Source organism: Hyperolius riggenbachi, chromosome 7 (genome assembly GCF_040937935.1).
Source record: "Hyperolius riggenbachi isolate aHypRig1 chromosome 7, aHypRig1.pri, whole genome shotgun sequence".
NCBI classification, from domain to species: Eukaryota; Metazoa; Chordata; class Amphibia; order Anura; family Hyperoliidae; genus Hyperolius; species Hyperolius riggenbachi.
In genome coordinates this window covers 30,282,517-30,309,947 of record NC_090652.1, presented here as the reverse complement: position 1 = coordinate 30,309,947, position 27,431 = coordinate 30,282,517, and the positions used below count along the sequence as shown (strand labels likewise).

General features: G+C 44.4%; 1 protein-coding gene across 1 annotated transcript in view; it reads left to right on the top strand.

Annotated features, from left to right (window-relative positions):
- The window catches only part of LOC137525962 (uncharacterized), a 53,586-nt gene that overhangs the window by 11,072 nt on the left and 15,083 nt on the right, over nt 1–27,431 (top strand). The window contains exons 5-11 of the mRNA XM_068247172.1: nt 3,551–3,677; nt 3,757–3,851; nt 6,964–7,144; nt 8,390–8,488; nt 15,708–15,799; nt 19,254–19,410; nt 21,701–21,829. Coding sequence (XP_068103273.1) covers nt 3,551–3,677; nt 3,757–3,851; nt 6,964–7,144; nt 8,390–8,488; nt 15,708–15,799; nt 19,254–19,410; nt 21,701–21,829 — 880 coding nt within the window. The remainder of the gene's footprint in view (nt 1–3,550; nt 3,678–3,756; nt 3,852–6,963; nt 7,145–8,389; nt 8,489–15,707; nt 15,800–19,253; nt 19,411–21,700; nt 21,830–27,431) is intronic.

Genomic DNA, 27,431 nt, shown 5'->3' with positions numbered 1-27,431 from the left:
TACAATTTCGGACCACTTTGTATTTGAGTATGACAACCCCTACCTTAAGGTGCATATCTGCTGATATACTACTATGACATAACCCCTCCCTACTTTTACACAGAACCCTCCCTGTTGGTGCCTAACCTTAACCGCCCCGCCCCCCCGCCCCCCCACACACACACACACAGTTGGTCTTTCCTAACCTTAACTTGCCCCTGGTGCCCAACCTTAACCCCTCCGTGGGAGCCTAACCTTAACACCCTTCCAGCCCCCCTGTGGGCAATTAACCTTATTCTACCCCCTGCCCCCAACCGTATCCAACAAGCTACTTTTTACACCTCCAAAGGGAATACTTCTACTTACATGCTCAGTTTTGGGTCTGTTTGGGCTTTAAAAGGGAATTACATGTGTTATTTGTATGTATTAAAATGTTTCTAATATGTAGCTGCAAAACTTGTGACTAGATTTCAGCCTCTGTCTTTAGTTAAACTAATGCTTAGAAGTTCAGTGGAGAGAAAAACAAAAAGAGAAAAATACTTGAGTCACCTTGAGGAAGAATAGATTGGCTGGGTTCCACTTGGGAAAACAGCAGCAGCGTTTACACTCTCAGGCACAAACACAAACTTTTCATGGGCTGATAAAGTAGTTATGAAAATTCTTTCAAAGTGATCTATAAACAAAGGGATGAAAAAATGCATAAATGAATTTCTCCAGCAGCTTATTTAACTTGGGGCAAAATACAAGAGAAGCAAATGCTCACTCCCAGCCAGCAATCTGCCATTCCATATAGCCTACAGACAGCCTGTCAGCCAATCAAGTGTAATTATATACATCTGTGTCTGTAGTACCAAATCTAGCAGGAATTGCATAGATTCAGCAAAAACCAGGTGAGAGATTTGGTCGGACATATTTATTATTTAGTATTTATATAACACCGCCATCTTACGCAGCGCTGTACAGAGTATGGGCTTCATTCACAAAGCGGTGCTAACTGTTAGCACGCCTGTGAAAACCCCCTTAGCACGTCTAAACAAGCTTTTCGCGCGTAAAACTTTACGCGCGCAGGGCGCTCCGCGCAAAGTGCCCATTAAAGCCTATGGGACTTGGAGCGCGCATAGGACTTTGCGCGCGTAAAACTTTGCGCGCAATCTGATTGAGAAATCCGATGCTAACCTACTTAGCACCCTGGTTAGCACGTCTAAAGACTTTAGACGTGCTAAGTAGGTTAGCACCGCATAGTGAATCAAGCCCCATATTGTCAGTTAACTGTCCCTCAGAGGGGCTTACAATGTAGTCCCTACCATAGTCATATGTCTATGTATGCATCATGTAGTGTATGTATCATAGTCCGGGGCCAAGTTAGGGGGAAGCCAATTAATTTATCTGTATGTTTTGGGATGTGGGAGGAAACCGTTGTAATTGTAGACTATGGGCCTGATTCACAAAGCGGTGCAAAGTTTTTCGCGGACTTTTGCGTGCGCAAAGTGCCGCGATTCGCGCGATCGCGGACTTTTGCACGCGCAATTTGCGGCAAATTGCGCGCAAAAGTCCGCGATCGCGCGAATTGCGGCACTTTGCACGCGCAAAAGTCCGCGAAAAAGTTTGCACCGCTTTGTGAATCAGGCCCTATGTGTCCAGCAGGGGGCACCACGTCAGCCCGTCAGCCAATGAAGTGCAATGCAGTACCAAATCTAGCAGGAATTGTATAGTTTCAGCATGCAATGCTGTCGACCAGAGGATTGTACACAATTCCCATAAGTTGACTTAGCTTAAAGGATACCTGAGGTGACATGTGACATGATGAGATAGACATGTGTATGTACAGTGCCTAGCACACTAATAACTGTGCTGTGTTCCTCTTTTTCTTTCTCTGCCTGAAAGAGTTAAACATCAGGTATGTAAGTGACAGTTCCTGTCTGAGTCAGGACTTATGCTGGGAATACACCATACGTTTTTCCGCTCAGTAGATGGGCTCGATAGATAATTTCTGACATGTCCGATATTCCTTCTGATCGTTTTTTGGGTCGATTTCTCATAGAAGTGAATGGAAAAAGATAAGAAAAAGGAGCGGAAGATAAGAGAATCGAGCGTAAAAAACTATCGGATAAAAAATCGAGCGGAAAAACATTAGTTTTACCTGCCAGATAGAATTTTTTTTCAACATGTTAAAAAAAAAAATCTATCTGGCAGGTAAATCTAACAGAACATCTAACAGAAAATTGTATGGTGTGTACCTAGCATAGAACACTTTCGTAGCAGAAAATGGCTTCTGAGAACAGGAAAGAGATAAAAAGGGTCAATGGGGGTGATTCACTATAACAAATAGCGTGGCCTATCAGAGATAACATGCCTTATCGGCGTTACCATGCCTTATCAGAGTTAGCATTCCTTATCAGAGTAGCATAGGGAGCTCTATGAAGTTATGCCTGCAAATTGGCAATGATCAGAGCTCCACTCGTCCTGCCCTGAGCCCCTGTGCGTCCAATCACTTTGATTGGCCCAATAGGCTGCCTGTCAAGTTTCCTGTCAAGTGGCAGCCTATTGGGCCAATCAAAGTGCGGGGATAATGTCATTTAAAGTGATTGGACGCACAGGGGCTCAGGGCAGGACGAGTGGAACTCTCGTCATTGCCAATTAGCAGGCATAAGTTTGAAGCGCTCTCTAGGCTACTCTGATAAGGCATGTTAACTCTGATGATAAGGCACGATATTAGTTATAGGGAATCAACCCCTATAGTTCATAGATTTTAGCTCTGGCATACTTCAATGAATGTGTCATTGAGCAAAGACAATAAAACAGTAAAAACTTAAAAAGTAGATTTAAATATAAAATAAAACTGTGGAATATCTTAAAAAGGGTCTACATGAAAAGGGCGCCGGTAAAAAAGGGCGCCTGGTGGAGCCCATATATATACCAACTTCGGCTACAAAAAAGGCGCCTGGTGTAGCCCATATAAACTTCGGCTACAAAAAAAGACGCTTGGTGTAGCCCATATAAAAACTTGGGCTACAAAAAAGAAAGGCGCCTGGTGTAGCCCATATAAAAACTTCGGCTGCAAAAAAACTCCGGGATGTGTTAATTACTATTCCCCCTCCAGGCCGCCATGGATAGTGGGGTAGTGAAATAATTCGGCTTACAGTGCTTGTAGCCCATATAAAAACTTAGGCTACAAAAAAAAGGCAATAATATGGGCTACAGAGAGGCACCTTACTGTAGCCGAAAAAAATACGGGCTACAAAGGGGAGCCCGCTTGTAGCCGAAAACCTTGTAGCCGAAAAAAAAATATGGGCTACAAAGGGGAGCCCGCTTGTAGCCTATATCAAAACTCGGGCGCCCTTTTCTACACCTTGTAGCCCATATTTCCAGAAATAACATTGATGTCTATGGCGGCGCCCTTTTCATACAGGCACCTCGGGCGCCCTTTTCAACCGATCCCCTTAAAAAGTCATTTTTTAGAAGAAGGAGGATAGATACAATTGTTTATTCCATTAGTTTATTTTCACCTTGGGTGTCCTTTAACATGGACCCAGACTCCCAGAGAACATGACCTGTCTGGCTCTTCCTGCAGGTGATCTATGTGGCGAGGAATCCTAAAGACGTGGTCGTGTCCTACTATCACTTCGATAAGATGAACCAGCTGCATCCTGATCCAGGGACCTGGGCGGACTACCTGGAGAGGTTCATGCAAGGAAATGGTGAGACATCTACAAGACCATGCTTTACTGGTGGCCGGTGTTGTTGTGCGCTCAATAATCTGCCTCCCGTCTCTCCTAGCTGGGTTTGGTTCCTGGTGGACCCATGTGAGAGAGTGGTGGGACCTGAGACACCAGCCAAACGTCCTGTATGCCTTCTATGAGGACATGTTAGAGGTGAGGCATCTGGGTCTACATACAAAACTTAGAAGAGGGTGGGGCTTAACCAGTTTTCCGGTAATGAAAATCCCTTTTTTCTTTTTGTTTACCAATTTGATATCAGTAGTTTTGGGCATATCATATTCAAGCATGTAACTAGAATGCATGGGGCCCCCCAGCGTACCTCCCAACTTTTTGAGATGAGAGAGACACTTAAAGAGGAACTCCAGTGAAAATAATGTAATTAAAAAAGTGCTTTATTTTTTCAATAATTATGCATAAATGATTTAGTCAGTGTTTGCCCATTGTAAAATCTTTTAAATCCCTGATTTACATTCTGACATTTATTACGTGGTGACATTTTTACTGTTGGCAGGTGAAGTAGCTGCTGCATGCTTTTTTGGCAGTTGGAAACAGCTGTAAACAGCTATTTCCCACAATGCAGCAAGGTTCACAGACAGGAAACTGCCAGAAGTACCACGGTCCTCAGAGTTTCTTGTGGGAGGGGTTTCACCACAATATCCGTCATACAGCGCCCCCTGATGGTCTGTTTGTGAAAAGGAATAGATTTCTCATGTAAAAAGGGGTATCAGCTACTGATTGGGATAAAGTTCAATTCTTGTTTCTCTTTAAGCCAATGCCTCTGACACACCCCTAATCACACCCCAACACACCCCTAGTCACGCATACCATAAAGATTTTATAAGAAAAATATGTTGTTTTATAATTCAAACCACACTGGTCCTTTCTATCCTGGTTCATTTTTTCCTTCATATTAACATTTTAAAATTAGTAATATAGTAATTTAAAGGATAGGAATAAAGTTTAGAGTCAATCAATCACGTTTTTTAGTAGAGAAATATATATATTTACATAGAAAGAGGGACAAAGTCCTGATAGAGGGACACGTGAGGAAGAAAGAGGGACAGAGGGACAGGGCTCCCAAAGATAGACTGTCCCTCCGAAAGAGGGACAGTTGGGAGCTATGCCCCAGGTCCATAGGCCCCTCAATATCCCCCCCCCCCCCCCCCCCTACAGAAGTGCAGCCTGCCAATAAAGAAAAATGCTTCATGCTTCACAGCCACACTCTCACACATTATGTGACTCCCATCAGTCATGTGACCAGGAGCTAACGAATGGCAGCAGAGAGTGTGCGGCTGTGAAGCATGGAGGACTGCAATCCTCTACATGTGGGTGGAGAGAGGGGGAGGAGTGAGCCCCCACAGCCTCCAGGGCCCCCCTGTGATCCTAGGGGTAATAAGGGCTATTTATACACCCCTTTGTCATATTTTTAAGATTACGAACAGCCCTGTTCTCATTACCTTGTTGGTGGGGTACACCTGTGTAAGGGGGAGCATTGAGGATTTCTCAGCACTTTTGGTGTAAATCTCCATATTTTTTTACAGTCAAGATGGAATTTGATTGGCCCATTTGGAAGCTGAATAAAAGTGCTTACAAAATGTGCATAATCCTGCATAAATTTGAAATTATTTGCATCTCATTGACCATCCTTAAAGGGAACTAAGCACCCATTTTTGGTGGAATTTCTCCTGGTTTCTAATAGCTAGGGGAGCTGCCAAGTTCTCCCCTCCCCTTCTAGCTGTCCTTGTTTACAGAAGTCACAGATATTATCTTCTCATCTTTCCTCTGGATAAACTCTTTGAAGAAGTTGTCCTAATTGCCCACCCCCCTCGGTTGATTAAAGGTATTGTTTACTTCTTGCTAATGTGTGAAATAAAACAATTACTTAGCTGCCCGAAACCTCTGTGGTCGACCAGACCAGCTAAAGTAGGCCAATAAAAAGGGAAAATTGATTTTTTTTTGTAATAATGAGACACATTATTGGCATGCATTTTTTATGTGCTATTGAGCTGCCCTGGGTGCTAAAAAATGGTGGTCGGTTGACCTTAATATGTATAGCGAAAAATTAGTAATGAAACCACTAGAATTGAAACTAGAATTGAAAACCCTTTTCTCTGAAATAGGGAGTCTCAAAATACTTAGAAAAAAAACTCTCTTCCTCTATTCTTTTGTACTGAATTTGGGCTATGGCTACATATGATATTGCTTCTACAAATAAAGGTTTAACAGAGTCTCTAGAACTTACTCAGAAACGGCATGTATCAACAAAGGTAGTTCTGCAGATTGAAATGCTGAGAGAAGTCAGAGAAAAATGGCCAGACTGATTTCAGCTGACAGAAGGGCTTCAATAACCCATCGTACCATGTTGAGATCCCCTCCTGTCAGCCAAGAAGATATATCTAAGGCTGCTGTGTGTTCAGAATCACCAAAACTGTATGGCTAAAGACTGGAAAATGTGGCCTGATCTGATGTATATGGATTTCTGCTGAGACCACACATAGTGGGGTGAGAATTGGTCCAGAGTGGGGGTGGTTTGGAATTTTGGAATGCAGTAGCATAGGGGATTCACAGAAAAGGTCAACAGAGTCACTGAGCCAATGAGATTCTAATATTTTTAGCTACCGTGCAATTATAATGGAACTGGGCCAAACCAAATCAACAGGAAGTGGATCTAATTTGCCCCAACTGATGTGGTCTGTACACAGAGATAGGCACCCAGTATAACACAAGTTAGAACTCTTTACTGAAGAAAAACACGCAGAGATATATCATACACCACCATCAGGTAATGCAACTTACTTACAACAGAGAGAATACAGGAAACAGCAATCCCATAAAGATCACCATCACATTTTACACGAAGTGACATCGTGTGGTTGTTTTACTATACTGCAGTTTAAAGTAATTATGTTCAAACTACCAACACCAATTCCGAAGTGAATACAATTGACATAAAACTTGCATGCAAGAAAGAATTAAAAGTATCCCATTGGACAGCTCTAGTCATCAGTGATATGCTAATAATGTAAAGTTGGCCCAAATGTTATGTTAACGATAGGCAGATGTTTGCAGATCTGCAGAACTTAGGTGATGTCATCATGTCAGGGCGTGGCAGAATCTCGAGGGAATGTTCCCAGCATCTTGCAGAATACAGGCCATGAAGAATCAAAGTGAGGTTCTACCCAATACACTGCCTTACCATCCCTAATACAGTACAACACGTAAGTGTAAGGTATATAACTAACTTGCTTCATTTTCCGTTTTCTAGGACCCGAAACGGGAAGTTCGAAAAGTGGTGAGGTTTCTGGGTAAAGATCTCTCGGAGGAGGTTGTGGAGAGGATTTGTCAGCACACCTCCTTCAAGGCCATGAAAGAGAATCCTCTGACAAACTACACTGCTGTCCCCTCCTCTGTTATGGACCAATCAGTCTCCCCATTCATGAGAAAAGGTACCATACTGCCACCTGTCAGCTATAAATGGAACTGCCTGTCATCTTTCTTTTGAGGACAGTTTTACACCTGGCCAGTGCGATTGCAGTGCAATGCTCCGCCCATCGCATTGCAAAAAAAGTCAAATGACCCTGTGGCATGTGCCGACAGGGTAATATTCATATTGACACCTCCCCCCCCCCCCCCCCCCTCGCCCAGTGAACTACTCCCTTCTGGACAGATAGGACATCAAACCTTCGGCGGTAAGGGGGATTGTGTGGGAGGGGGGCACATCTATGTAACATATTAGAGTGGGAGAAGGAGGGGTTGAGGGATGGGGACCCATCTAACTGAGGTGGGAGGTGGGGGCACATCAAGCTTCTATTCTGGGGTGGAAGAGGGTTGAGGGAGGGGGGCACATCTGGCTACCATACTGGGGAGGGGGGCGTGGTTAGCAGGGGTCCTCTCCTCCTCCTCTTCTGTAGACTAAGCGCAGCACAGAAGTGTAATATGTGCCTGCTCCAGTGCTGTGTTGGGTCTTCTCTTCCTCCCAGCAGCTGCACGCTCTGTGCTGCTCTCCTCTCAATGTCATGTGATTGGAAGCCAGAGGATGGCAGCATAGGGCGTGCACAGGGCTGGCTCTAGACTAATTGCTGCCTGAGGCAAACTTGTAAGGATGTGTATCCCCTAATCCAACGCCCCCCCCCTCCCCCCCCTCCCCCGCCCCTCCCCCGCTGCCAATTTGGAATGATTGCACAGCACCCAACAATTTACTCTACTTTATTTATGTTCTCACATGACATGCTGCAGCTCAACACATAAGCACACTGGCTGGCTGTGAGTCTGTGACAAACACACTGCTCACCCTCAGCCATCCTCCATTCCTCCTCAGGAAGGTACACACAGTACAAAAATGCTGTCCCTGAAATCTCTGCGCCTGATGCAAATGTTTCACCTTGCTTCATGAGAGAACCGGCCCTGGGCGTGTAGCTGCAGGGAAGAAAAGACCCAACACATCACTGGAGCGGGTAAACATTGTGCCTAATCTACAAGGAGAGGAAGGTGTGTGCGACTGGCCACAACGTGGGGTGGGGGGAGGTGTCGGGGGTCCACACCCCAAGAAAAAATGTTTAGGAGCCAGGAGTTGTTTTCTACTCCCGATTCCCACTATTTCTGTGAGTGTGTAATACCCCGTTGCAAACACACAATATATTGTATTTCTCTGTCCCATCATTGGATTCACTTCTCGCTGGTTCTCTCCCCAGGAATATCTGGCGACTGGAAGAACCATTTCACAGTGGCTCAAAGCAAGAGATTCGATGAGTATTATAAGAATGAGATGTCTGGGACCGACCTGACCTTCCGCTTCTAGGACTTCCGTTACCGGTTCTCTGTGATGAACCAACGCCAGGATTCAGCCCAGCGGTGACACTGCCGGAATAGGGGGAACCATGGCAGCATGGACACAGGGACATAACAAGATTAACCAGACCCAGGGCATTGGAGGATTCTGAGCTGGGACAAGGTCCTCCAGCACCCAAGGCTGAGACACCAAAGTGCGCCCCTCCATCCCTCCCACCCCAGTCGTCACATAATGATTACTATTAGACTAAGAGGCGCCCCAGGGCCCCTAAGACCCTAATCTCTACTTATCTGGCTTGCAGTCACAGCCATGTATGCCCTTTTGTTATTTCTTTCTGCTTCAAACAAAATAGGTGAATGATAGCAGAGGGAGTTGTGCGCCCCCTCCTACACTGCGCCCTGAGGCTGGAGCCTCTCTCGCCTCTGCCTCGGCCCTGCGCCCCCTCCTACACTGCGCCCTGAGGCTGGAGCCTCTCTTGCCTCTGCCTTGGCCCTGGGAGGATTTTTTGTAGTGTTAACCTGGCAGCCCTGTAATAATAATACTGCAAAGAGTAGGATTACTGCCCCCAAAAGTGATCACTTCCTGTCCAGTCTGTAACTGGAACATATCCATGACCTTTTTATCTCACACAGCCTCACCTTTTTTGGAGTAACTGAAACATGGTTACTTCATGGTTGCCCTTCACTGGCTGCCAATTACACAAAGGATACAATTTAAAATTCTTGCTAACAATATTCTCCTGTCTTCCTCTCTGGTCACCTCTTACAAGACTTCTCTCAATCCTCTCCTCTCCTCTGGAACACCCTCCCTCAACACATCCACCACTCACCCACACTTACTCTTTTTAACAAATCAGTTTTATTTTAAAAATAAACAAGATATAGATACAGATACAGAAATGACAGCACAGTTCTCCAATATGAGAGAGTTAATGCATAACAAAACATCATGGCAACAGCATATAATCATATTGTATGTACATAAAATGGTTTAGAAGATAAATAGCTGTACATAGTAGTAAATATATGTATAAATGGATACATCAAGGCAGGGGTGTAACAATAGACCCTGCAAGGGATGCAGCCGCAGGGGGGCCCAGAAGCCACAGGGGGCCTTGCCCTGAGAGACTGACAACTGAGGGCAAGGAGAGAAAAAACTTTCTGCTCTCTGCACAATTGTTCTATTGACTGCATCTGCTCAGACAAAGATTTGTAGACAGTGCCTATTCAGTGTGTAGGGGAGGGGGCCCCATCCAAAGTTTTGCAGGGGGGCCCTTTGATTTCTAGTTATGCCCCTGCATCAAGGTTGCATGTAGTTACGGATAATAATGTACATGTCTGTAGTAACGAGTGACGCTGGTAAAAAAGACTAGAGAGGTGTAAGAGAGAAAGGAGAAGGTATAGGAAAGGAAAGAGAAGGAAGAGAAGAAGGGAAAGAGAATGGCTCTTGGGCCCGCCTCCAGACCACCCCCAAAGATCAGCCACCAGCAGTAAGTATTTCAAATCGGTTAACAATCAGGGTTGGAACCAGCAGTTGTAATATTATTGTACCACGGTGCCCAGATTTTATCAAATCGCTGCGGACAATTACGATTTTTGTAAGTCATTCCATAGAGCGGAAGGGCTGTGTTTATTGTACGTTTCCAGAACTTTATTCATGGCAGGTTAACAACTTTCCATACACGTAGTATTTCCTTTCGGGCATAATAGCATAGTATACGTATCAAGTATTGGGTACGCTTGCTGCAAGAGGGTTCAGTAAATAGTCCTAACAGTGCTAGTTTGGGTGTACAGAGGAATTGGGAGTCCAAAATGTCATTTATGATATTAATATTTCGTTCCAAAATGGTTTTAGTTTGTAGCAGCTCCAGAACACACTTACTCTTTTTAGGCGCAATCTGAAAACTCGCCTGTTCAGGCAAGCATACTCTCCTACCTCGGACTCTTCAGCCACTGACCACCATTTCTACCACCTCATACACAGCTTACCTTTACCTATTGTCCTGTACCTTATCTCTACCCCTTTTGTCTCACAATGCTGTGTTATAAGTAAAGTGTGGTCCGGTGTTAGTCGAGGAGCAGAATTGCAGACATTAAACACTTTGGCAAATGGAACGCAACGCGACGCAATTCATCGTGATGCAACTCAACACAACGCATTAAGTGTAAAAGGACCCTTAAAGTGAACCTCCAGAGTAAAAATCGACTCAGCAGCACTGAAAAGGCTCGGTGTTTCTTTACCAGTTTCACAGCATCAGAACTTTGTCTTTATTACCTAAGCCTAATTATTAGCTGCACAGATGCTAAGCTCCGCCCCATCAAAGATGAATGATGGATGAATTAGCGGAAGAGTCTGACACTTTGAGACTGAGTCTAGAATATGGAACCTTTTCACAATATTCTAATGGTCTGAGATTTTGGGGTTCTCATAAGCTGTGAGCCATAATCATCAACATTATAACAAACAAAGACTTGAAATATCTCGCTTTGCATGTAATGAGTCTATTTCATAAATTAGTTTCACCTTTTAAGTTGTATTACTGAAATAAATGGACTTTTGCACCATATTCTAATTTTTCTAAGTTTCACCTGTACAAGTACATGACACTCACCCAAGCCTAAGGATATAGAGACTTGTGTCTGTGGCAACGCGTCTGAGTATATGGAAATATCCTGTGACTGCTGCGCTCACTAAAATAACACTGTAGACTGTACATACCTCCCAACTTTTTGAGATGAGAAAGAGGGATGCTTAAGCCACGCCCCTGCTACACCCCCGTCACGCATACAATAAAAAGTTAATGAGAAAAATATGTTTTATAATTCAAACGACACTGGTCCTTTCTATCCTGGCTCATTTTCCTTCATTTTAACATTTTAAAATTAATAATGTATCAATTTAAAGGATGGGAATAAAGTTTAGAGTCAAACACACTTTTTAGTAGAGAAATATATATCTTTACATAGAAAGTGGGAAAAGTCCTGAAAGAGGGACAAATGAGGAGGAAAGAGGGACAGAGGGACAGGGCTCCTAAAGAGGGACTGTCCCTCTAAAAAAGGGACAGTTGGGAGCTATGTAGACATGTGACAGATAGTTATGACAACTATACATAATACAGAAAATGTATTGTGGGAAAGCAGAAAAAGACTAAATAAAGACAAATGTCCAAGACGAATCAACATTGTACTGGCTCCATCTAGTGGTCAAAGATGATATAACTTCTAACAAACATAAGGATGGATAGTTGAGCAGACCTAAAAAAAAAAAGCATACACAAATAAATGTGATTCTGACTCCACCTGGTGGTCAAGAAAGAGAATTACGAGAATTCATTTTCGCTATAAATATTGTAACAATAAATCACATTGTTATAGACTGACCATGAGGCTCATGGTGAACCAGAACTCCTAGGAGTGTGTAAGGGGCTGAAAAGGACCAAAAAGCTTCCTTACTAAAAAAAAAAAAAAAAAAAAAAAAAAAAAAAATGCTGTGCAAAACAGAAATTTGCTTTCTCAAAAAAAAGGTGTTTGCCATAATTCAGGTTGGAGTGAGCATATGATGTCTCCCAGAGCATCACTGCTGAATATGCAAATCATCCCTTTGTTGTCCATGATAGCTAAACACACCTCCAAATTCGCTGGAATGCAATAATGGGTCAGCTTGTTCATTTTACAGAGCCACAATAATTTCTGTTTTCAATAAATCACATGTGATGTAAAAAAATGGCCATCCTATATAATAAAACTTAAAGGGACACTTAAGTCAAACAAAAAAATTGAGTTTTACTCACCTGGGGCTTCCAATAGCCCGCTGCAGCTGTCCGGTGCCCTCGCCATCTTCCTCCGATCCTCCTGGGCCCGCCGGCAGCCACTTCCTGTTTCGGTGACAGGAGCTGACAGGCTGGGGACGCGAGTGATTCTTCGCGTTCCTGGCCACAATAGCGCCATCTATGCTGCTATAGCATATATCATATACCATATAGCAGCATAGAGGGTGCTAATGTGTCTGGGAACGCGAAGAATCACTCGCGTCCCCAGCCTGTCAGCTCCTGTCACCGAAACAGGAAGTGGCTGCTGGTGGGGCCAGGAGGATCGGAGGAAGACGGCGAGGGCACCGGACAGCTGCAGGGGGCTATTGGAAGCCCTAGGTGAGTAAAACTCATTTTTTTTGTTTGACTTAAGTGTCCTTTTAAGGCCTTGTTCACATCATACGCGCTTCCGTGCAAACGCAGGAACAGCAGAAGGGCATTGACTGCCCTTCCACCGTTCACATCTACTGCGCTGCGTACTGCTGCCTGCATTTTGCCCGGAAGCGCAGAGCTGATCCCATCACTGTCAATGGATGGGATCAGCGGGCAGCGGCGCAGATGGCGTGCGATCGGATGCGCTGCGTTCAGATCGCACGGCCATCTGCGCTAGGTAGATGTGAACGAAGCCTTAGTCTCCCTGCGTCATCCTGTCCATGTGTCCGTGCGTTTGCGCTACTGTGCATGTGCAGCACGGACAGCCATTGGGACGTGGCCAGGGAGTAAAAATACTTTATTTAGGAAAGTGAAGAGTTGAGGCCTCTAAGAGATGGAGTAAGTATTAGTAAGTATTCCAGGTGCCAAAGTAACAACGCAAAGGTACAGCATGAGCGAGTTACTAAGACCAACTCCCACTAAGGGAGTTTTGCAAATGCTGGGGGCCTTTGGGGGTCTATATGCGTGCCTCCATCTTGGCTGTGCCTGTGCTGCAGTATACTGTATATTATCAATAAATTGAGCATTAACTAACCCCCTTGTCAGGGGTGTTGGTAGGATACTAAGAGATCCGGGGCACTTTTGGGCACTCCAGCCCAAAAATGGGTGTGACCATGCATCAGAATGTGGGTGTGGTCATGGGTGGAGCCAAATTTACATGAACTTAAAGGACAACTGAAGTGAGAAGAATATAGAGGCTTCCATATTTGTTTTCTTTTAAACAATACCGGTTGCCTGGGTGACGTCCAGGGCACCTCAGAATAGATCTGGGGCACGTGCCACTGATCTTTGGGGCTAGCGACGTCCCTGCCCCTTGTAATTTATGATGGTCACCCTAAGGGGAGCTCACCTGTGGATGTATCAACCTGACCACAAAATCAATTCGCCACAGACAGTGGTGTAACTACAATTGATGGGGCCCCCAAATATTCTCACCTCTTCCCTTGCCTCTCCTGGTCACACTCACAGCCTGAGGGCCCATCTCACAAGGGTCATAAAACAAGTGTGGTCATCCTGATCTTCACACCCATAACAAGTGTATCCAGAAAGCACCTGATCTGGAGTATCGTGCCCTGTATCGGAGGAAGGCATAGCTCCCAAGTGTCCCTCTGGGAGCCCTGTCACTCTGTCCCTCTGTCCTCCTCATTTGTCCCTCTTTCAGGACTTTGTCCCTCTTTCTATGTAAATATATATATTCCTCTACTAAAAATGTGTTTCATTGACTCTAAACTTTATTCCCATCCTTTAAATTGATATATTACTAATTGTAAAATGTTACTATGAAGGAAAATGGACCAGGATAGAAAGGACCAATGGGGTTTGAAGTATAAAACAACATATTTTTCTAATGAAATCTTTATGATATGCGTGACTAGGGGGTGTGATGGGGGCGTGGTCAGGGGTATGGCAGGGGCGTGGCTTAAGTTTCCCTCTTTCTCATCTCAAAAAGTTGGGAGATATGGGAAGGGAAGGTTAGTCGTTGGGGCCGAAAACAGCTATCCCCCCCCCCCCCCCCACAGGTGTCTCACATCCATATAATCCATATGTATCATTTTAAAGCAAACCTGTGCAATTGTTTGGAGACTATTACCCCTTGCCCCTCAACGTTCCAGCACTGGTCACATGGGAAGCCACCGGGTAACGTTGTTGTTGTTGTGCTCGCAGGTTTGTTTTAAAATAAAATAAGAGACATATGGAGGCTGCCATATTTTTTGCTTTTAAAGTGGACCTGAACTCTTGCACAGGACAGAAGGAAAACATAGATAAATGCAACCTGTATGTATTTAGAGAGTTTAGCCTGTCTAATCACCCCTCATCTGTGACTAATCACAAATTGTAATTTGATCTCTTCCCTGTGTCACCTGACTGCCACGGCAGATAAGCTCATTTGAAGGCACAGGATGTTAATATGTCTGCTTCCATGAAAGCAGGAAGTAGACACACTGTAGATTTATTGCATGATTTGTTTCAGCTGTAACAAAGAAATGTTTTTCTTCAAAAGTTATTATGCTGTTGCTTATCTTTTAGAGTAGAGAGGAAGTTCTGAGTTCAGGGCTGAGAATAGTAGGAGGACATCTGCTGGTAGGTGGTGGAAGTCCAGACTAGTTGTAACTCCAGTACCGCCTGCAGGTGGAGGAGGGAACTGCGAGCCAATTGTTCCATAAACAGTGCCACCTGCAGGTAAGGCAAAGCACCCCACACATCAGTTGCGGTGCATGTGCTGTAAACGTTGCAAGTGCAACCCACCCGTGAACGTTCCTCTCCATTGCGTTGCAATCCTACTTTTACAGGATGTACAACACAACGTCCCCTTGTGAAATTCTAGAGATGGGAAGTTCAGATCTTTTCAATGATTCAGATGATTCGAATCGGATCATTGAAAAGATCCGGATCTTTGATCCGAATCTCGGATCATTTTACTACCGAAGCATTCGGGGTGAGATGACTAGCAGGACAGGTCTTTCCGTGCTGTGGACAGGAGAAGGGGAGGGGGGTGGACACACAGAGAAGGGGAGAAGATGGACAGAGGGCAGGGAGTGGACAGAGAAGGGAGGAGGGACAAGCAGAGAGCAGAAATGTTTGCACGTAATACCCACATGCTGCAATCATATGCTTTACATAGATTTCACCTACATGCTCATCTGTACACTTTGAATGCAAACGTCGCACAGTGAAAGAAGCATTCCCAGAAGTGAAGTCAGGGGCGTAGGGATCACCATAGCAGTTGCTATGGGGCCCTTAGCTGCCCTAACCAGGGGGGGCCCGGGGCCCCAGAGCTGGCTCTAGCATGGGAAATATCCTGCCCCCTCACAGCCAACCATCTGGCATTATGACAACAGTGTTGCCAAGCATCTACGGTCTCCAGGAAATGATCTCCCCTCCCCCCAGCTGAAAAAAGAATCAGGACTCCTCTTTCCCTCCCTCCAATCAGGCAGACTCTTTTTGTGGCTGTCGCCTCTCTCTAGCGAATGAAAATGAGAGAGACAGCCAAAGGAGCCCACCCCCACAACACCGCTATCCAATCAGAGAAGCAGATGGGCTGTGCAGGAGAAGTGTGTTGTGGGTCCGCATGTGAGTCCAGGAGCTGCAGGATACCTGTGGTGAAATTTTTTGCAACTTTATCAGATTTTGCAACCGGTTGCATTTATTTATAGGTATAGCTATCAGAAAGTGCAACCTAACCATTGACTTTAACCTATCTGTATCAGAAAATGCAACCCAACCAAACCCTATTCTCACACAGAACCCTCCCCTCTTGCTCAACTAATAACCCCCCCTGGAGGGAACAATCCCCCCTCTTGCTCAACTAATAACCCCCCCTGGAGGGAACAAGCCCCCCTCTTCCTCAACTAATAACCCCCCCCCCCCAGGGAACAATCCCCCCCTCTTGCTCAACTAATAACCCCCCCTGGAGGGAATAATCCCCCTTCTAGCTCAATGGGATCTGTGGTTGCAAAAAATTACAGGCGTGTTAACAGAGAGGAGCCACGCCTACACAGTCATACACTGTCCTCTATGGCAAGTTGCAAAATATGATGGGTAGCAAAATTTTTCACTACACCGGTGACGTAGCTCTTGCTTGATCCCAATGCCTGATCTGCACTCCTTACACAGCCAAGGTAACTTTACAAACTGCAGCGACAGACAGTACAGCTGCAGGACTTAGGTTGTGACACAATAGGAACAAAGCAGCCGTTCTCCAGGGAGGGCATCACCAGCAATCCTCACGTGTCACTACACACTTTAGATTAGAACCTGTGCACTGCTGACAAGTTGCACTCTGCACACACACACAGCTCTGGGGTGAGCTCTTCATGCATTCCTCCTGCTTCTGGCTGCTCTCCTCCGGGGGATGGGACACTTAACCCTTTCTGCTGTCTTACTTGCAAGGCTCTGGCTGCTGGCATTTACCATCAAGTGCACTATGCACATCAGTGATTTATGCACTATTTCTGTAATAGCCACACATTTTCTTGCCCACAGAGATTCTCCTTTTTTATATGTATATTTTTTTCCCACAAATAATTATTTTTGCTGTTTTCCTTTTAGTTAGAGCTGATATCTTCCGCAGTGCTTTGCAGAGTACATAGTCCTGTCACTGACTGTCCTCAGGAGCTCACACTCTAATCCTGCCATAGTCATAGCCTAATGTTCTACCATATTATTATTATTATGTATTTATATAGCACTGACATCTACTGCAGCACTTTACAGAGCACATAGTCATGTCACTGACTGTCCTCAGAGGAGCTCACACTCTAATCCTACCATAGTCATAGTCTAATGTTCTACCATATTATTATTATTATGTATTTATATAGCACTGACATCTTCCGCAGCTCTTTGCGGAGTACATAGACCTGGGTTCTTTTCTGTTAGCCGGGCGCATCCTCTAGGTGGCGATAGAACTCCAGCAGAGTTACATCTTTCCCTACTATCCATGGCGGCCTGGAGGGGGAATAGTAATTATCGCCACCTAGAGGATGCGCCCGGCTAACGGATAAGTACCTAGACCTGTCACTGACTGTCCTCAGAGGAGCTCACAATCTAATCCTACCATAGTCATAGTGTAATGTCCTACCATATTATTATTATGTATTTATATCGCACTGACATCTTCCGCAGCATTTTGCAGAGTACATAGTGATACATGTGATCTGATACCTGATCATTTTACGATTATTTTATGGTGAAACGCAGGCCGCATTACGATTATTTTATGGTGAAACACTGCTGCACTGCTTGCATTTCATGTGTCAAAGGTAATGGTTGTTGCATTTTTACGTGTTGGAGGTAATGGTTCTTGCATTTCATGTGTCAGAGATAACGGTTGTTGCATTTTACGTGTTGGAGGTAATGGTTCTTGCATTTCATGTGTCGGAAGTAAGGGTTCTTGCATTGCCGCCTCAATATTGCACGTTACATTACAGTTAGCCCGGCCCACATGATGTCATAACTACGCCAATTTTTTGCCGTGGCAACAATAATATTCACTTAATTATTTATTTACTGTGTGGGGGGGAGGGGGGGTAATTTACAGTGTGCGTGTGGGGGGCCCATAAGAAAAAATTGCTATGGGGCCCAGTCATTTCTAGCTACGCCCCTGAGTGAAGTGCAGCTGTTTAGAGCAGTGCAGGAGGATCATATTGCACAGAAATCACAGTGCCTGTGCTCCAACACTTTATCAAACTCGACATGTAGGTTATCACGTCGGAACACCTGCCCTTCTAGCCCAGCATGCTGCCTACAAAGTTACTGAGCTGTGCTTCTGGGCCAAAAGTTTCCCATTTGCTCACTGTGCGCAACTACAGAACAGACACACAGCCTATAATGAGCAGCACATTATAGCCAGTATGTGTGCTCTACACATATCTGGAAGTGGCTCCGATGTCCCCTCTCTCTGATCTACCTGTCTCCCTGCAAGGCTGGCTCCCATCCAAAAGAGCGATCCATCTCTGCTCTGCTTCCAGGACCCCGCTGCCCGCTGAGAGGGGGGCGTGCCGCTCCTGGCCCCGCCCCCTTTGCAATCCGAATCTCTCATTTTGATGATTCGGATGATTCGACTCACAAAAGAGATTCGGATCAAAGATCCGAATCGTTCATGATCCGGACAACACTACTAGCTTCCGCCTCCGTATTGCAGGTTGGTAAAAGTATGAAGAATGCTGCTGAAGAATGTCAGAGTGAGAAAACCTGCTTAACCAAACACTAGTGCTCCCAGGCAGGTGCTGAAAGATCTCTCTGCAGGTAAAGCCGTGGAGTTCGGAGAGCAGCACAGGCCGGAGGGGGGACATGGGCTGGCATTCATTCTCTCTCCCTAGCGACAGAACCAGCTTGTCACATTACGAGGGACAGAGAGGCAGCCAGACGCACTGAGGGCAGCCAGCTTGGAGTGGCTCTGGCTGAGGAGTGACGCTTGTCTTGTGAGTCCTGGCTCTTAAAGAGAACCCGAGGTGGCATTTCATTACGTTAGTGGAGCACAGAGGCTGGTTGGGCACACTAACACCAGCCTCTGTTGCCCCATCGTGTGCCTCAAAGACCCCCCTGCTCGCCGCTATACCCCTGCAGTGCTGGCGACACGCAGCGTGTCGCCAGCACAATGTTTACCTAAGCGCTGTCTGTCAGCGCCGCTCCCCCACCTCCTCCGCATTGCCGCTACCAGCCCGCGTCCCTTCCCTCCCGCTGATTGGAGGGAAGGGACGCGGGTGGGTAGCGGCGAGGTGGGGGAGCGGCGCTGACAGACAGCGCTTAGGTAAACATTGTGCTGGCGAAACGCTGCATGTCGCCAGCACTGCAGGGGTATAGCGGCGAGCAGGGGGGTCTTTGAGGCACACGATGGGGCAACAGAGGCTGGTGTTAGTGTGCCCAACCAGCCTCTGTGCCCCACTAACGTAATGAAATGCCACCTTGGGTTCTCTTTAAGCAATGACTGTGGTGAAAGCATAACTTACCCAAATAAACTGGGCTTAAATTAACTGCCAAACTGACTCTGTGGACTGATCACGCAAAAAAAAACGTCTTTCAGATCACCGAGATGGACGCAGCATCCAATTGGACCAGAAGAGAGCTGGGTGAGGTACGTGGTGTGCCGCTTCTCTGCCCCTTCACCCAAGGCTGGGATCGAATTGATGGTTTTCAGGCAAGAGACGAAGATATCCTCATAACTACCTACCCGAAATCAGGTATCTAGCGGTACTGATAAGATAACTCTGTAATAGGGTCATGTGGTTTTAGCCTGATTCTGGTCAACCCCGAAACAGGAAAAGAAAGGCACCACCACTCGCGGCAATGGTTAAAGCCACGATTAGCGCCATGAGAATCAGAATCATCTTTATTTGCTGAGTACAACGATTGTTGTACCCGGAATTATTTCTGGTTCACACGGCATTGGCAGAAGGACATATACAGACATTGGATTGACAGACATGGGAGATATACAAGCATTGAGACAGCACAGGAAGAATAGAGTAGACTAGAGCATGGGAGACCTGCGATTAAGCACCCAGGAATAACTAGGATGTGGAGACCGTACTACACAGTTGGCGGCTAGGGAATTCAGCGGTCTAGAGAACTAAAGTGCCGCAGGGAGGCAGACCTGGCAAAGGGGGGGTGCGCCGGGAATTCAGCAGAAGGACTGCTTGGGGGAAGAAGGTGCTTCTGTGCTCGGTGGTTCCGGAGGAACCATTAGACGAAAACTTGGGCGCCAGATAGCAGGCATCAGGGCTATTGTGATGATAATAAGTGGATGCTATGCTTTATGCCCAATTTTACTGCCGCACTTTGCCTAGAGGGCGCCCCAAATTTCACCCTATTGCTGCTAATTGCAGCTTTGCAGCAAGGGATGGGGTTAAAGGTTAGGCTTCATGGGGTGGGGGGTTGGGGTGGTTAAAGGGGGAGGAGGTGGTTAAGGATTAGACATCAGCAGAGGGAGGGCTCTGTATGAAAGCAGGGTTAGGTTACGTCATTGTAAAATGTCAGTAAACACTTATGTTACTACTGGAATTAAAGAGGAACTCCAGTGAAAACAATGTAGTAAAAAAAGTGCCTCATTTTTACAATAATTATGTATAAATGATTTAGTCAGTGTTTGCCCATTGTAAAATCTTCCCTCTCCCTGATTTACATTCTGACATTTATCACATGGTGACATTTTTACTGCTGGCAGGTGATGTCAGTGGAAGGAAATGCTGCTTGCTTTTTTTTGGCAGTTGGACCATGCTGTAAACAGCTGTTCTTTTCCACAATGCAATGAGGTTCACAGACAGGAAACTGTCAGGACCATGGTCCTGACATCACACTGTAGGAGGGGTTTCAACAATATCAGCCATACAGCGCTCCCTGATGGTCTGTTTGTGAAAAGGAAAAGATTTCTCATGTAAAAGGGGGTATCAGCTACTGATTGGGATGAAGTTCAATTATTGGTCACGGTTTCTCTTTAAAGCGGTTTAAAACCCAAACATAATATTCAATAAAAACATGTTTCCTACTTTTTATATGCCATACGGTTATCATATTTGCATTTGTGCATAAGTATTATTACTCATTTATAATTTATAGCTTCCCAAAAGTACATTTTTTTGCTTTATGAGCTGACTTTGCATTTTATTAATAACTGCTTTTATTCATTCATTCAGTTAGGCAGACATGGCTTGACTCTCTCTCTGTGTCCTCCAGCTCCTGCACAGTCATAGAATGTGTCACATTCCACACTTGATACATTTAAGTAAACACAAGATTACATTGTTTAAAGGATACCCGAACTGAAATGTGACATAATGATATAGACATGTGTATGTACAGTGCCTAGCACACAACTAACTATGCTGTGTTCTTTTTTTTCTTTCTCTGCCTGAAAGAGTTAAATATCAGGTATGTAAGTGGCTGACTCAGTCCTGACTCAGACAGGAAGTGACTATAGTGTGACCCTCACAGATAAGAAATTCCAACTATAAAACACTTTCCTAGCAGAAAATTGCTTCTGAGAGCAAGAAAGAGGTAAAAAAGGGGAATTTCTTATCAGTGAGGGTCACACTGTAGTCACTTCCTCAGTCAGGACTGAGTCAGCCACTCACATACCTGATATTTAACTCTTTCAGGAAGAGAAAGTGAAAAAAAGAAACATAGCATAGTTATTTGTGTGCTAGGCAATGTACATACACATGTCTAACTCATTATGTCACATTTCAGTTCGGGTATCCTTTAACTTTCAGAAGCGGCTAGCTCTGAAGGCATTGAAGCTTCTAAAGCCTGTGTTAACCCTTTGAATTATGTTCTAGTGAAAAAAAATGTTGGTTGTATATAATATGCTGTGAATAATCTGTTAGAGCAAAGAAGAAATTTTGGGTTATATTCCGCTTTAAGTAGTAGAATATTGGTAATTTTACCAATATTCGACTAGCAGCAATATCTGGCGTCCTTTTTTTCCACATGCCTTTATTAAATGTACGCAGTCAACCATGTTCTTCCTTGCAGGTACAACATGGATGTGCGAGGTGGTGGACCTTATTCTTCATGATGGAGACCTCCAGATGAGCCAGAGAGGACCCATATCCAGCAGAGTTTTTATGTTGGAGTTCTACGCTCCGGGACTGTTACCCAACCGTAAGTCTTACCGATCTTTACGGCTCATTAGTAAGGATTTTATTCTGACACCGTACATGTAGGCACAGCTGCCATCTGCTTGTGTCTCCTGGGATTAGCTTGTAATATGCAACCTTAAAGCGGTATCGTCACCATAAAAAACATAAAAATCAAATTTCAACAGCAACTGGTCTGAGTGTATTAAGTGATAAAGATGCTAAGCCTGCATTCAAAACTTTCAAAACTTTTTCTGCTGTTATGATTTGGAGTTATCACATACTTAAAGAGGAACTCCAGTGAAAATAATGTAATAAAAAAGTGCTTAATTTTTACAATAATTATGTATAAATGATTTAGTCAGTGATTGCTCATTGTAAAATCTTTCCTCTCCCAGATTCACATTCTGACATGTATTACATGGTGACATTGTTACTGTGGGCAGGTTATGTAGCTGTTTCTAGCTGTTCTGGCTGTTACAGACAGCTGTAAACAGTCATTTCCTGTCTGTGAACATTGTTACATTGTGGCAGTTTGCCCAGAGTACCACGGTCCCAGAGCTTCTTGTGGAAGGGTTTCACCACAATATCAGTCATACAGCGCCCGCTGATGGTCTGTTTGTGAAATGCAATAGATTTGTCATGTAAAAGGGGGTATCAGCTACTGATTGGGATAAAGTTAAATTCTTGGTTGGAGTTTCTCTTTAAGGAACAATGGCCCTTTAGTAGTCCGTGCCAAAGAATTGCATGCTGGGGGTTCTTTTTATCTATAATCTATTCCTCCTCTTCCCTTTATTTCCCTGTCTGCTGCTTATCTGAAACCTAATCCCCTACTCACTTGTGTTTACAAGCAAGGCTGAGGCGACTCGGCGATTGGAGGAGATAAGAAAAAAAGTAAAGGGCAGAAATTACATCACGAGTTAGCCTTAACTGTGGGCAAAAGACATGGCCCCCACCACTAACAGAATTCTCGTCATTTACTATATAACATTCACTGAAATCAAAACGTGGACAGTACAATACATGTGTTATGTAAGTAGATCAAGTATTTATCTAGTTATATATGTGTTTTTTTTCCCTGGCATAGTATGGCTGATCCTACTGCTTTAAGCATTTCAGCCCGCGGGGAATTTTTCACCTTATGCATCAGTGCAATTTTCACCTCCCATTCATTCGCCAATAACTTTATCACTAATTATCACAATGAATTGATCTATATCTTTTTGTTTTTTCCGCCACCTATTAGGCTTTCTTTGGGTGGTACATTTTGCTAAGAATTATTTTTTTTATTAATGCATTTTATATTTGTAAAAGGAAAATAATGGAAAAAAAATCATTATTTCTCAGTTTTCAGCCGTTATAGCTTTAACACAATACATGCTACCATAATTAAAACCTATGTATTTTATTTGCCCATTTGTCCCGGTTATTACACCATTTAAATGATGTCCCTATCACAATGTAAAGCACCAATATTTTATCTGGAAATAAAGATTTTTCAGATTTGCGTCCATCACTATTTACAAGCTTATAATTAAAAAAATGTTCGAAATATACCCTCTTCACAAGCATATATAAAAAGTTCAGACCCTTAGGTAACTATTTATGTTTGGTTTTTTTTTTGTAATTTTTTCATTAAAAATTGGATTTGGGTAATTTTTGGTGTGCAAAGTAAACAGTTAATTTTAACCTCCTGGACGATAATCCCGAGCTCAGCTCGGGCTACACCGCCGCGGAGGATTTCTCAGGCCCTGCTGGGCCGATTTGCATATTTTTTTCTTTGTTACACGCAGCTAGCACTTTGCTAGCTGCATGTAACAACCGCTCGCCGCCGATCCGTTGCTACCCGCCGCGTTATAGGGCGCCCCCCCCCCTGAGATCCCTTGCGCAGCCTGGCCAATCAGTGCCAGGCAGCGCTGAGGGGTGGATCGGGACTCCCTTTGACGCCACGACATCGATGACGTCATCGCGATCGTCGCCATGGCAATGGGGGAAGCCAAACAGAAAATCCCGTTCTGAACGGGATTTCCTGTTTGCTCTGATCGCCGGAGATGATCGAAAGGGGTGGGGGGATGCCGCTGCACAGCGGCCATCATGTAGCTAGTGCTAGGCTAGCTACATGATTAAATAAAAAAAAAAATTAAAGTGCTGCGCCCCCCCCCCGGCGATGTTATTGTATCGCCCAGGATGTTAAATGTAATAATATGGGGTTATTTCAATAAAAAGCGTATGTAGATGTAGTATTACTATTTGGCCACAAGATGGCCACAGTGAGCATTTTTTTACTTTTTTTTTAGTCCTGGAAGCGAGATCTCGCTTTCAGGATGTACTAGGGGGACAGGAAACTTTTTTTTTTTTTTCTTCAGAAAGATGGCGGTTTCTGAAAAGAAGCCATCGGTCTTCCTAGCGGGGACTTAGATCGATGAATGGGAATTATATTCCCATTCATTGATCGCTGGGCTAATGGGGTGCACCACAAGCACCGCGGGAGCGCGCATGCGCACAGCAGCAGGTGCCTGGACGTGAGCATCATGTCCAGGCGGCATAAATGATTAAATGACATCCGAGGTGACATGATGAGATAGACATGTGTATGTACAGTGCCAAACACACAAATAACTAGGCTATGTTACTTTTTTCATTCTCTGCCTAAAAGAGTTAAACATTAGGTATGCAAGTGACAGTTTCTCTCCAGGTCGGGACTGGGACGGACTGTAGCATAGCCCTCATACATAATTACAGCCATAAAACACTTTCCTGTCAGTAAATGGCTTCTGAGAGCAGGAAAAAGATAAAACGGGACAATAGTTCATAGATTTGAGCTTTGGCATACTTCAATGAAAGTTTCATTGAGCAGAAACAATGAAAGAGTGAAAACTTAAAAACTAGGTTTAAATAATAATACAAGTAAGGGGATAGATACATTAGCCTCAATTCACTAAGATCATGCTGGAGATAAGGCAAGAGAAAACTTACCTCCACACAGTGAGAGAGTTATCTTATCTCTTCATTCCTTACGTTACCTCCTCTGTAGTTAATTTACCTCCTCTGTAATTAATTTACCTCCTCTGTAGTAATTTTCACACCCAGTTAATTAACAACCTGTCTTTAACTCTGGAGTTATTTTAAGGATTGGAGAGTTAACTTAACCCCCCTGGCGGTATGAAAAATTCCGCCAGGGGGCAGCGCAGCCGTTTTTTTTGTTTTGTTTTGTTTTTTAAATCATGTAGCGAGCCCAGGGCTCGCTACATGATAGCCGCAGCTCAGCGGCATCCCCCCGCCCGCTTCGATCGCCTTCGGCGATCTCCGATCAGGAAATCCCGTTCAAAGAACGGGACTTCCTGGAGGGCTTCCCCCGTCGCCATGGCGACGGGGCGGGATGACGTCACCGACGTCGGGACGTCATTGGGAGTCCCGAACCACCCCTCGGCGCTGATTGGCCAGGCAGCGCACGGGGTCTGGGGGGGGGGGGGGCGCGCGCCGCATCAGATAGCGGCGATCGGGCGGGGGCCGGCGGCGATCAGAGTGCTGGCGCAGCTAGCAAAGCGCTAGCTGCGTCCAGCAAAAAAAAAATTATGAAAATCAGCCCAGCAGGGCCTGAGCGGCACCCTCCGGCGGCTTACCCCGTGTCCAGCACGGGGTTACCGCTAAGGAGGTTAAAGCAGTAGGATCAGCCATACACAATGGCCTCAATTCACTAAGATCATGCTGGAGATAATAAGGCAAGAGAAAACTTACCTCCACACAGTAAGAGAGTTATCTTATCTCGTCATGCTTTACGTTACATCTTCTGTAGTTAATTTACCTCCTCTGTAGTTAAGTTACCTCCTCTGTAGTTATTTTCACACGCAGTTAATGAACAGCCTGTCTTTAACTCTGGAGTTATTTTAAGGATTAAAGAGTTAACTTAAAGACAGAAGAGTTAACTTTAGGTTTGCCTGAGGTAAAATGTTTCCTGAATACTACATGCCTTATCACCATGGTAACAACTCTAGAAGAGTTATTAAAGACAGGAGATAAGCTTCGTGAATTGAGGCCTATGTCAGGGAAAAAAAACACATATATTAGTAGATAAATACTTGATCTACTTACATAACACATGTATTATACTGTCCACGTTTTGATTTCAGTGAATGTTATATAGTAAATGACGAGAATTCTGTTCCTGGTGGGGGCCATGTCTTTTGCCCATAGTTAAGGCTAACTCGTGATGTCATTTCTGCCCTTTACTTTTTTTCTTGTCTCCTCCAATCGCTGAGTCACCTTAGCCTTGCTTGTAAACACAAGTGAGTAGGGGATTAGGTTTCAGATAAGCAGCTGGCAAGGAAATAAAGGGAAGAGGAGGAATACATTATAGATAAAAAGAACCCCCAGCATGCAATTATTTGCCACAGAATACTAAAGGGCCAGAGCCTGTGATAACTCCAAATCATAACAGCAGAAACAGTTTTGAAAGTTTTGAATGCAGGATTAGCATCTTTATCACTTAATACACTCAGACCAGTTGCTGTTAAAATTTGATTTTTATGGTGACGATACCGCTTTAAAGACAGAAGAGTTAACTTTGGGTTTGCCTGAGGTAAAATGCTTCCTGAATACTACATGCCTTATCACCATGGTAACAACTCTAGAACCGTTATTAAAGACAGGAGATAAGCTTAGTGAATTGAGGCCAATGTTTTCTCATCAGTTTATTTTCACCTCTGATGTCCTTTAGGCTGTATTCACAGTGGGACGTTGCGCTTTAATGCGACGTTAAAGTCGCAATGAGTTTGCGTTAAGAGGTAACGCACTGCAAGCAGTGAGTTACCACAACGCAACATTTTTAATGTGACTTTAACCACTTCGGGACCACAGTCTTTTCGCCCCTTAAGGACCAGAGCCTTTTTCTCCATTCAGACCACTGCAGCTTTCACGGTTTATTGCTCGGTCATAAAACCTACCACCTAAATGAATTTTACCTCCTTTTCTTGTCACTAATACAGCTTTCTTTTGATGCTATTTGATTGCTGCTGCGAGTTTTACTTTTTATTATATTCATCAAAAAAGACATGAATTTTGTCAAAAAAATGACTTTTTTAACTTTCTGTGCTGACATTTTTCAAATAAAGTAAAATTTCCTATACATTTGAGCGCGAAAGTTATTCTGCTACATGTCTTTGATAAAAAAAAAAACATTCAGTGTATATTTATTGGATTGGGTAAAAGTTATAGCGTTTACAAACTATGGTGCCAAAAGTGAATTTTCCCATTTTCAAGCATCTCTGACTTTTCTGCGCACCTGTCATGTTTCATGAGGGGCTAAAATTCCAGGATAGTACAAATACCCCCCAAATGACCCCATTTTGGAAAGAAGACATCCCAAAGTATTCAGTGAGAGGCATGGTGAGTTCATAGAAGATTTTATTTTTTGTCACAAGTTAGCGGAAAATGACAGTTTGTGACAAAAAAAAAAAAAAAAAAAAGTTTCCATTTCTTCTAACTTGCGACAAAAAAAAATGAAATCTGCCACGGACTCACTATGCTCCTCTCTGAATACCTTGAAGTGTCTACTTTCCAGAATGGGGTCATTTGTGGGGTGTGTTTACTGTCCTGGCATTTGGGGGGTGCCTAATTGTAAGCACCCC